The sequence below is a fragment of the Vigna angularis genome, chromosome 9, assembly GCF_016808095.1.
Source record: "Vigna angularis cultivar LongXiaoDou No.4 chromosome 9, ASM1680809v1, whole genome shotgun sequence".
NCBI classification, from domain to species: Eukaryota; Viridiplantae; Streptophyta; class Magnoliopsida; order Fabales; family Fabaceae; genus Vigna; species Vigna angularis.
In genome coordinates, this window is record NC_068978.1 from 22,146,315 (window position 1) to 22,158,631 (window position 12,317).

The 12,317-nt window shown below is 37.9% G+C and overlaps 1 protein-coding gene across 1 annotated transcript; it reads left to right on the forward strand.

Moving 5' to 3' along the window:
* Nucleotides 1-4,849: 4,849 nt before the first annotated feature.
* LOC128194068 (ankyrin repeat-containing protein ITN1-like) lies at nt 4,850-5,680 on the forward strand. Its single transcript, XM_052868708.1, has 2 exons — nt 4,850-5,051; nt 5,134-5,680. Exons 1-2 carry the CDS (start codon nt 5,027-5,029, stop codon nt 5,517-5,519), a joined length of 411 nt encoding a protein of 136 aa, XP_052724668.1. The 5' UTR covers nt 4,850-5,026; the 3' UTR covers nt 5,520-5,680.
* Nucleotides 5,681-12,317: the final 6,637 nt, after the last annotated feature.

The following is a 12,317-nucleotide window of genomic DNA, read 5'->3' on the forward strand; positions in this document are numbered from 1 at the left end:
GTTATATCCAGGAGTGGTGAGAATACTTGGTGAGATCCTAGAGAGGCAAAACTCGTGTAATCTTGGAAAATATTAGTGGAATCCCTTATGAGTTCATAAGAGATAACTGAATGTAGCTTAGGTTGAGCGATCTAGTATAAAAATTTATGATTAATTTCTTTCCTATCCAAAATGTTTTTTGTAAGAAAAGAAATGCCTTATATCTCAAGTCGGGGGGGAGGGGGGGTGAATTGCATTAAGCCTTAAAAATTGTTTTTTCAAAATCTTTGTGAAATCTTTGGCTTTCTAGAAATCAATAACAAGAAGCTAAACAAGCTCACATTATTATACACATAAGTACGTATGTATTACAATCACACAACAAAAGCTAGACAAGTTCACTTCCCAAAAATCCCAAAAGATTTTTCGAAAACTTCGCTCTAATACCAAAATGTAATGCCCCAATTTCTAAGGTGTCGCGGATTTACAAAAATCGGTAAATTTTAGAACTTTATCATAGTGCGAAAACGTATTTTTCAAAAACCTTAACCTTAAACATGCATAACTTATTTAAAGCATAATAGTTCCAAAAGTCTTATCCAATTACCTTATTCCAAAAGTAATTAAAATGACTTAGGAAATAAAACAACTACAATTACTTTGTTTCAAAAGTCTATACCAAAAGAACTTTTTAAAGAAACATCTGCAATATTATCTGGTCACGTATAACACATTATACGATCATTGTCTGTCGATAATTTCATTCACAAACACACAACACAAACACAGATGAGGTAATTATAAGCTAGCGATAAAACAATTATAACAATAAGATACATACATACTGATTATATCAACCATAATCAAACACACAACAAGATACATACCTTCTGATTATATCAATCATTATGAAACACACAACAAGATACATATCTTTTGATTATATCAACCATAATGAAATACAGAACCAGTTACATACCTTCTGATTATATCCACCATAATCAAACACACAATAAGATACACAATTGTTGTTCACGATAATCATTCCACTACATTGTTTTGACAAGGTCGTCCCTTGCGGAGGAACTCCACGAACGGCGCCCAACTATTGCGGAGCTTGACCAGCCCTCCCCTTTCTCTATTGTTCCCCTTTGTCCCGTCGAAGAAAGGGAACCAACACCTCGTCCTCTGGTCGATGTCATCTTTGGCACGGAGTTCTAGCTCGACCACAAGCTCTCTTTCCATATTGAGGCAGATGAGAGAAATCTCCTCGACCAGCCAAGCGAGAAAGAGATGGTGAATGCGGCCTTGGAGTTGTCCTTCCGATCCATGTTGAACTGGTACTTGGACAACTTTGTTGACAAGAGGTCAAATGAAGAGGGTTAGGCCGAGTTGGCGGAGGCCAAGAAGATAATCGTTGACCTTCACAATGAGTTTAAAGAGGCAATTACGGCTCATGCAGATTTCCGAAAAATTAAGATGAAGTTAAAAGGCTTCTGAAGGAGGCGACAAACAAAGCTCGGTCCCTTCAGCTAAAGAACGATAAGGTAACTAGGGAATGAAAAATGTTGAAGACCATCCTTGGTGAAGTCTCTAGTCAGAACACCAAGCTATTTGGAGAAAAACTGGAGTTGGTTTGAAACAACTTGGATTTGCAAGCTCGAGTTAAGGAGCTTGAGACCTAGGTGGATATGATGAACATTGGGATGCTGATATTCTTAAGATCCTCTTTAATCTTTGTTTGCTAAGTTGTTATTATTTAGTGTGAGTTTGTTCTTATTAGAGTAGGAATATGAACTGAACATTGATCTTTACTTCTGTTAAATAACTCAGGAATTGATTTCCCTAACAATTTTTCGCTCATCGGTAAGGTTGGTAGTGATTCCCGAAGGAACTTGCCATTAACAACCTCATCTTTCTTTAACTAGGGTTGTGTGGAAATGGTTCATAATGAACTTCTCGTTCACCACTCGATGAGATTGGTAGTGGTTCCCTAGAGAACTCGTCGTTCACCACTCGGTGAGATTGGTAGTGGTTCCCTAGAGAACTCGTCGTTCACCAACCACGTTTTTCTTTTATTAAGACTAAGCGACAATGGTTCATAATAAACTCATTGTTCGCTACTCAGTGAGGTTGATAGTGATTCCCTAAGGAACTCGCCATTCACCAACCTCATTTTTCTTTTCTTTTACTGTTGTCGTATTTGCTCTTTAAACTCTAGGAATGCCTTATTTTATTAATATTTCATGAAATCGATAAAATTTTAGCTAAAATAGAACTTTAGATGAGACACATTCCAAGTATATGGTATTGCTTTCCTATTTGAGTGACAAAGGCGATAAGCTCCATTGCTCAAGTCTTAAACCACTTTGAATGGTCCTTCCCAATTGGCTGTCAGCTTCCCATGTGTTGATCTTTATCTAGCGTCCCCATTTCGAGGAGGTAATCATCTATTTGATAACCAGCTGAGAGTCTGTTCGACACCCTATATACCTTTCCCCAATGTCTTCGGCGAGTTCTAGTCCTGCCACCAAGGCCTCGTACTCAGCCTGATTATTGTATATTTTGAAGTTAAAGATTATAGAATGCTCGACAACCAAACCGTCTGACCCTTCCAAGATCACTCCAACTCTTCATCCTTTCATATCGGACGAGTCATCCACATATAAACTCCAGATAAAACCTGAAGGGTCACTTGTCTATGGAGCTCGACGATGAACTTCTCTAAATGTTGTCCCTTGATAGAACCACGTGGCTCGAAGCGCAGGCTGAACTCTTAGAGTTCCACCGCCCATCCTACCATACGCCAGACCAGGTCAGGCTTTCTTAAGATTTTGGCTAACGGGTGATTCGTGCAGACGGCCACTCGGTGGCTCTAAAAGTACGGTATAAGCTACTTGGTAGCGGTAAGCAACGCCTATACCACTCATGGAAGAGGCTTTGGAAGGTTCCTTTGGATAAGAAACCAATCAGAACACTCTTTTGATGTAGACTAAAAAAAATAAGAAGATGGCAGTGAAAGATTTGAATGATTTGGTGATGATAAATGGTGTTCCATGATTTATTCTAAAGATAAGGGAACCTCCAATGTAGATGGAAGGAAGTGGTTTGGTAGAAATAATAGAAATTTGGAACAGATATAATGGAATAGATTATGGTGCAAATGGTTCGGTGGAGAGATAATGAACTAGGACAGATGCCTAACTAGGAAGAGAGGCTAGAGGACTCTCAAACTCTCTCTTGATAACTCTCAAAAGGATAATAGACCTAGAGTAATCTCTATAGGAAATCAATTCTAATTTATCTTGAAAGTTCTCAATTCTAGCAATGAGCATGGTATTTAAAGAAATCCCAATGCTTTGGAAATTGTCTCCATTTGACTGATGATCAATCGTGACTTAAGGATCAAGTGTCAAGTGTATAAGGAGTGAAAAGCATGAGCCAACACGTGGAACGTAAATCAGCAGCATGGTGTAAATGCAAGACGCAGTGTTGAACGAAATGGGGTTAGTGTTGAGCGTTACTCTAGCAGCAAGACATATATGAAGTTCCCAGACATGCTGGCACTAGGCAAACAACTGCCTATGTTGGGCGTAAATAGTTTCTTCCAAATGATGAATTTGCTCCTCTTTTCCCTTTTTTGATGTTCTACACTTTCCTCTTGTATTCTTCTCATCATACTACAAATGTTAGATCCCTTATTGGGTCCATGGATGGGTTGTATTCCATCAACCACCTTATCCATTTGTTGATTCTTGGTTTCCTAGGTCCTTAATGTTTCAACTCCAAACTATGCGGGCAGATACCTATCAAAGGAACTATGACGCTCAAGTCAGTAATATAGTCGATCGGTTATCACAGTAAAGTCTTAAATTCACAATAAATGCAATCACCTACATTCTTACCCCATACTCATATTTATAGATTTTGAGATAGACTTGTGATTAACACACTTATAATCATAGCTTAATACATAGTAAGTATGTTTTACCTATAATCTCGATTTAGGTTGTACTTAAGGCTCTTTAAGATTTATGTCTGTTTGATCGTCCTAAAGGTATGACCTATCAATGTCGTAACACATTAATTTTGGATCACCTAGTCTCTAGCTAGTTAGATAGTCCTACGATACATATATACACTAAATAAAAAAAATTCTTAATGTCAAATAAATTAATAAAGACTCAATCATATGAGTATAATAATATTATAGTATTTAGGATTATTATTGATTTGTTTTTATAATAAATATAATTTTTTATGGTTTAAAGTTGTATAACTTATTTTAAAAGAAGTTTATTCTTAATTGTTTTTGTATAAATTTAGTTTAATTTTTATTTTTATTTTTTATCAATAGTTTTTATATGATCACAAAAATTGATGTGTTTTGTGATATTAATCTAATTAAGATGTTATAATATATCATTATAATTATATGTAACATAAATATCATAAAAACAATAATCAATTGAAGATAACTATATGAATTAATCTACTAGTCATTTTGCTGACAACACTAAGATCCCTCAATCACACAATTCACATCATCATTATATTAATCTAATAATTTTGCCTAATTAGTTTGACTACAAGAAATACGTGTCGATCAATTACGCAAAAGCCATCATGAATTTTACTTCCGACTACAGATTAAGTAATTGTTTAATGGCATAATACCCAATTTTGTCCCCACTTTGATTCGAAAATCTCAAGTTAGTCCCTTTCTAGAAATGTGAGTGCAATGGATCCTTACTTGTAATTTTTTGAGTCTAATGAGTCCCTTCCGTTAAATAGAAAGAAACGGAGTTAGTGGGCCGATGATGTGGCAGTACTTATTGATTACGTGTCAAAAGTCCAAAGTGTCTTCCTCCGAATGCGTGTGTTTCTCTGAAGTTTCGTGTTTCTGAGTCTGTTTCTCCACTTTCCTTCCACCCATCTTCCTTTCCTTTAAGATTCTCAATATCTTGAAATCATAACAATCCAAAACCATCTTCCTCTTACTCCCTTCACTTCCACAGTCTCCTCTGTTCCTTCTTCCACCATCTCAATGGCCTCTCACCCAAACCAAACAGGTTCTCCCTCTCTCTCTCTCTTTCTATATTTCTTCACTCTTCTAAATTTTTCATTTTTCGATCACCCTTTTGCTTGTATCAGGAACGGGAGCTGACGGGCAAGGAGAAAAGGACCCCCCATCGCCGATCCCAGCATCAGCCTTTCAGAATCCACTTTCTGAGATATCGCCGTCACCGTCGCCGTCGCCGTCCTCATCGACAGCTCCGGCGCTGGTGCTTTCGAACTCGGGGAAGCGCATCGACCAGACGGGGAGGAAGAAGTACGTGAAGCAAGTGACGGGGCGGCATAACGACACGGAGCTGCACCTGGGCGGCACAGAGGGGCGACGTCGGCGCCGTGAGACAGATCCTTCTCGACGTCGAATCTCAGGTTATGGGAACTCTCGGCGACGGCGACGACGACGATCTCGACATCGAGATTGCGGAAGTGCGAGCTTGCCTCGTCAACGAAGAGAACGAGCTCGGTGAGACCCCTTTGTTCACTGCAGCTGAAAAGGGTCATCTCCATGTCGTGAAGGAGCTTCTCAACCATTCCACTGCTCAGACTGTTTCCAAGAAGAACCGATCGGGATTTGATCCCTTGCATATTGCAGCTAGTAAAGGCCACCACTGTATGTAGTATCTCTCTTTCTGGTACTTGTGTTTCTTTGTGCTTCTTTAGTTAGTTATACGAGGAGTTAAGTTATGAACTTATGAACATATGCTCTGCTGCTTGAGGTTTAGGAAAGAGACTATAAAACCTGTAAAGTGAGCAACTCATCCTTGAAAGGAGGAATTTTAGGGTTTCGAGGATGTCTTTGGCAGAGGGGAAGGTTGTTTTGAAGGTGATTGGGAAATTGTGCGAGGAGAGGAAGGAGTTGATGGTGGAAACTACCGTTTGCTGGAACTGGCGGTCTTTGTAGAAATCGAGAGTGGGGCGTCCGCCGACGCCAACGGATGAGGGGCGGCTGCTGACGTCGGAGTCGCGGGAGGGGTACTGGCGGCGGTGGAAGTCGACTGGAGTGGGTGGCGGTGGAGGAAGGAAAGAGTCCTTGGGTTGGCGTCGCGCGGTAGGTCTCATCCTCCCCCAATTTCTGAATAAAATCCTTTCTTCCCTAATTTATTTCCTAATTAACCAACACACGTAAGCACATTTTTTGACACGTAATCAATAAGTACTGCCACATCATCAGCCCACTAACTCCGTTTCTTTCTATTTAACGGAAGGGACTCATTAGACTCAAAAAATTACAAGTAAGGATCCATTGCACTCACATTTCTAGAAAGGGACTAACTTGAGATTTCCGAATCAAAGTGGGGACAAAATTGGGTATTATGCCTTGTTTAATTGTTAGGTTGGTCCTCGTTGATTCATGTTTGTGTTAACCACAAATATTATATTATTTTCATGGAGTTCTTATTATTATGATAACTTTTTAGGTTTTATACTATTATTTTAAATATTTTTAGTTTAATTTCATTTTTAAAAATAAGTTAATATATTTGCTTCATGAAATTTATAATAAAAACGTTATAACAATATTAAATAATAAAAAATATAATTTAATAAAAAAACTATATCAAAAATAGAATAAGCTACAATATAAGAAATATTTACATATTTTATTTTTAATATAATAAAAAATGTTAAGGTACAATATTTTTTTATCAAATCATTATAAAAAAAATATGTCTTATTCTTAAACTAATTAGTATCTAGTCAATTTTTTTTATAAAAGTCATAAAAGTATTTTTATGTGATGAATACAATTTTACGACAAAATATAGTTTTTATTTATTAAAAAGTAAAATTATATAACTCTCGAATGAAATATTTTATAATTTAATTTAAAATATATATATATATATATATATATATATTTTATAATAGAATGAGAATGAGAATATATTTAACCAAAAATTTAATTAATTTTTAAGAATAGAAAATCCTATTAAAGATTAATGACATATTAGCCACACATATTTTTTTTTATTAAAGTGTAATTAATATATAACATAGTTAATGTCTCAACTATTAACAAAATTGAAATAAATCGTTCCAATATTAATTATACTAAAGGGAGTATGTTCCTTTGAAATAATGTCTTAATACATGTTTCGGTCAGGTATGAATCTTTCCCCTAATAGACTCTTGGTTGCATTAAACATCAGATGGGCATTGAAGACCGGACGGTTCCTGATGACTGGATGATCCTTGGCAGGGTAGACAGATTCGTGGGTGGCTGGACGGGCGTCTCTCCATGTTCTAGGTTGAAGAGCAATCGGGCGTCGCTCCACTGACTTCAGGGGGACGTCCTCCTCCTCCTCCTTCTTCTCTATGGCGGACGGGCAGACACCTGTCAAAGGCACTCTGACGCTCAAATTAGTAATGTGACCAAGCAGTAAGTAATGCATGTATCTATTGCATCCTGGTCTGAAGGCATACCTGAGACCTTTATTTATACTGGTTGTAATAGACTTTTACCTTTCGTCGGGCTAATGACGGTCCAATCACACCTTAATCTCCATTAGGGGCTTTAATGAGCTTTTATTGTTTATAATCTAATCATGCGATCTGTTCGGTCGGGATGGTCGGTCAGTATGGGTGGTCGGCCGGGGTAGTAGGCCTGGTGTTGGCCTAAGAAGAACCGTTCGGTCTGGACCATGTGGTCGGCCAGAATGATTGGCCTAATGGTTGGCTCGGAAGGAGACCTTACGGTACCCTGGGTATCGTACGGTACATCAGCCCCCCAAGCCCGAGCATGATGTTAATGAGGCGAAGGGTTTTAGTAGATGGCCTTCCTGGAAAGGACGATTGCCGTGGTTGGCCTTTGTTTCTAAGTCATCTCTGCTTATTGGTGAGTGGATGGAAGATAAAGAGTTGTGCTTTGTTGAGGCCATTCGAGGCCGAGAATTTTGAGGTCTTTGAGAGGCCGAGAATTTAGGGCCATCAGGGGCCAAGTTGAGGCTGAATGATAGAGGCCGTGAAGTTGAGACCAAGCTACGACCGAGAAGTTGAGACCAATGAATGATCGAACGATCGAGGCCACTCGAGGTCGAGAAGTTGAGGCCAGGCTATGACCGAGAGGTCGAGGCCGTGGTGGTCGAGAAGTTGAGGTTGAGGAGGCCGATCAAGTGAGGCCAAGGAGGCCAAGTTGTTGAGGCCTTTGGAGGCCGAAAGCTTGAGGCCATTTCAAGGCCGAACGGTTGAGGTCGCAGAGGCCGAGGAGTTGAGGCCTTTGAAGGCCGAGGAGTTGAGGCCGAGAAGGCCAAGTTGAGGCCAAGCAGTGGCCGAACGGTCGAGGCTTGTGAAGGCCGAGAAGCTGACCTTTTGAAACGCCTCGAACGGCAGGGTGAACCTCGAAACGATTGATGCGGCAGGGTGTCCCATTCACCGCACGGCCAAGTCGACAAGAGTGAAACTTCGTTCATCAACTTGGGTTTCCGTAGTAACCAGGCGACAATGGTTCTCCGGGAAGAACTCGCCGTTCACCACCCGGTCAAGTTGACAGGAGTGAAACTCCGTTCATCAACTTGGGTTTCCGTAATAACCGGGCGACAGTGGTTCTTTGGGAAGAACTCGCCGTTCACCACCCAGCTAAGTTGAGAGGAGTGAAACTCCGTTCATCAACTTGGGTTTTGATACGTTTCGACCGAGATTCCTCGTAGTATGGCCGACCGGTCGAGGGTGAACATTAGGGGCCGAATTGTTGGCTAAGTACCTGTGAGGCCAAGTTTGGTGGAGTACCTAGAAGGTCAAGATATGGCCGAACGATTGAACGTTGAGGCCAGATGCCGGTTGTACTTGAGACCGTACGACCAAATGATCTGACGTTGATGCCAATTTTCACCATGTACCTGGAGGCCTGGTTTAAGAAAGTACATGATTACTACGGCCGAACGGCTAAGGCCTTTGGAGGCTGAATCCCTAAGGCCAGATTTGGCCGAACGGTAGGGGTCACGGAAGGCCGAGAAGCTGAGGCCGAACACTTGATGCCAGATTTGACTAAGTACCTGCGAGGTTGAGGCCATCGTAAGGCTGAACGGTCGGGTGCTGGAGGCCAAACTTGGCTAAGAGGTTGAAAAGCCGAATGACTGAGCAAGGGAGGCCGAAAGGCCGAAAAGTGGAGACCGAATGGTCGTGCGAACGAGGCCAAGTGGCCGAGTAGACAAGACCGAGTTGTCGGGTATACGAGGCCGAGTGTAAGAGGCCGAACGGTTGACTGAATACCTATGGTTTCAGGTTTGAGAAAGTACCTAAGGCTATCGTAAGGCTGAACTGAGGAGGCCACGGGAGGCTGGGAGGTTGAAGCCAGCATGTGACCGACTGGTTAAGGCCAACAGTGGTCGAGTTGCGGCCGAAATGACCGAATGGTAGATGATGAGAATGCTAGAGGCTAAGTTCGGCTTGAAGGTTGAAGCTTGATGGCCGAGACCGAGCGGTTAAGGATGTTCACCTGAGATTCCTGAGAGCACTGTTCGCCCTTTCTTTATGGCTATAAATGGGGATGCACTCTCGGCCCCACGGTAAATGCCAAAATGTTTCGGTCAGGTTTGGATGTTTCCCGCTAAAACATTCTTGGTTGCACTGAAGATCGGATGTGCATTGAAGACCGGACGGTTCCTGATGACTGGATGATCCTTGGCAGGGTAGACAGATTCGTGGGCGGCCGGACGAGCGTCTCTCCATGCTCTAGGTTGAAGACCAATCGGACGTCGCTCCACGGACTTCAGGGGGACGTCCTCCTCCTCCTTCTTCTCCATGCCGGGCGGGCGGGCACCTGTCAAAGGCACTCCGACGCTCAAATTAGAAATTTGACCGAGCGGTAAGTAATGCATGTATCTATTGCATCCTGGTCTGAAGTCATACCTGAGACCTTTACTTATACTGATTGTAATGAACTTTTACCTTTTACCGGTCTAATGATGGTCTAATCACACCTTAATTTCCATTAGGAGCTTTAATGAGCTTTTACTATTTATAATTTAATCATGTTGTCTGAATGATCGGTCAGTATGGGTGGTCAGCCAGAATAATTAGCCTAATGTTAACCTAAAAAGAACCGTTCGATCTGAATCACCAAAATAATTAGTCTAGTAATTGGCTCAAAGACTCGGGAAGAGACCTTGCGGTACCTAGGTACCGTACATTACAATACACATATTATAAAAAGAAAATACTATTAAATCATTTTTATTAATTATAGTAAGAACAAAAGAAAGAAATGGTGTAAACCTCGTAACATGTCGTAACATGAGGAAGTGAGGCAAAAATGAGTGTATAGGTTTGGCGGATGAGTGCGGAGAAGGGTAAACTCAGCCTTTCTTTCATCGCACTGTTCCTTTCTCTCACGTGCGTCATCTCCATCAGTGTCGCTATCATTCATCTCATCACACTTTATATATTTTTTAAAATATTTAATTCACTTTTTAGCTCACATTCTACTATGGGTAAGTTTCATAACTAATTATTTGTTTTTAAACTTTTTATGAAAATAACGAAAGCTATAGTTTATCTGAAAATAAATATAATTATTTTATTTATTAAAGCTTCCACAGGAAATTGACGTTTTCTATTCATACTGGGAAAATGACATGACATTACATTATTTGAGCAAAAATTAAATTGGTTAAATCAAATCAGGTTTCTGTTTAAGGAGCTGTTGCCTTTTGTTTTAGATGAAATGTATGTCGATTTTTTTTTGTTATTATTTTTATTAACGGCACAATATTGTTCAACTCAAGTCAAGTTCAGTTACTTTTTAAATTATATATTTCTTACACTGAAATCATTTTAACAAGTAGTAGTAGATTGGTTGCAAACACAGTATAGATATAAAATTAATATTATATTTTTTAAAACAGTAAACTTGACTTAAACAATGAGATTTGAATATTTTAATTTAAAAGTTTAAAGTATTAATTTTTAAGATGAGTTTTATTATTTCATTATTTCTTTAAAAATAGTTTTTTTTCTATAATATTAAAATATTTTATTTATTGGGTCATCTGTTTAAATATTAGAGGGGGACAACGTGATTATTGTGCCAAGATCTTTTAATCAAGTTAATAAATTTCTTAAAAGAATAAATTAGGGTTACTCTATTATAGAGTAACCTAATTAGAGTAGTATGACTCAAAATTGACAGCATGTGAATGCAGTGAGAGACATCTTTATTTATAACCTAAGAGTGTCTCTTAATTTGTAAGAATTAGACGTAAAAACCCTACTTTGAAAGTGTTTGACCAAGAGATAGAGTTCAGGCTCTTCTTCTAAATATGACTTCAACTCTTATTTAAAATGTTTGACTATGACTAAACGATATGTCATCATAAACATTATGAAAATTAAGATATTATATGTTGAGCGAGCTTTTATACATTTGATTTTGATTTATTTTAATTTATAAGACTAATTTAAACTTTAATAGGATTAAATAAAAGATATATATTTAGAAAAGTTATTATATTGAGAAATTAGTATAAAATGTTTAATTTAATGAAATAGTTTTTTTCTTTCATTTATTTAGACTAATGATGAAGAGAAATTTCATTTTAATTACATTCATCCACATCTTTTATATGGTTAGATTTTTAATTAAATTGTTTTTAATATATTTTATAAAGTTTAATAAGATTTTTCATTTTGATATTTATAATAAGTATTTAATGTATTCTTTTTTTTATTTTTTATTTAATGATTTATATACTTTTTAAAAGAACTATATATACCTCATTTTATTGGATAAATTTTAAAAAAATAATCACTTACTTTTTTAATGTAGTTATTTGTCTAATTTCAATAATAAAACGAGAAAAATAACATTAACACTTATAAAATATTAAAGAATGGAAAAATCAAACTGAGTTTTCTTAAAAAAATACAAAAAATAAATTAAATAAAAAATAAAAAATATTAAATTATTATAAATATAAATACCAAAAATGTCATTAAACATGTTATAAAACATCAAAATCATTAAATCATAAATGAAATTGAAATTCGTTTAGACAGGTAAATTTCATCTAAGAAAGTTTTAATGGATAAATCAGAGCATGACAATATAACTTTTGTTGGATAGAAGGAAAGGAATAAGGATAATATTATATATTAAACCATAGTCTTTAATATTTTCTAATGAATTAAAAATAGTAAATTAAAAAAAAGTAATGATAAAGCAAGAGGGTTAGGAAAACGACAAAAGCCAGAAGCTGTGTCAGACCTACCTGCAACCCAGGGAGAAAGAATGGAGTAGACACACATAAATACATACACTATACATCAGC

Excerpts from the sequence above, each read along its gene's own strand:
- LOC128194068 (XM_052868708.1), top strand. The coding sequence starts at position 5,027 with ATGGCCTCTCACCCAAACCAAACAG. Across the intron at positions 5,052-5,133 it reads CTCTCACCCAAACCAAACAG|GAACGGGAGCTGACGGGCAA; the intron begins GTTCTCCCTCTC and ends TGCTTGTATCAG.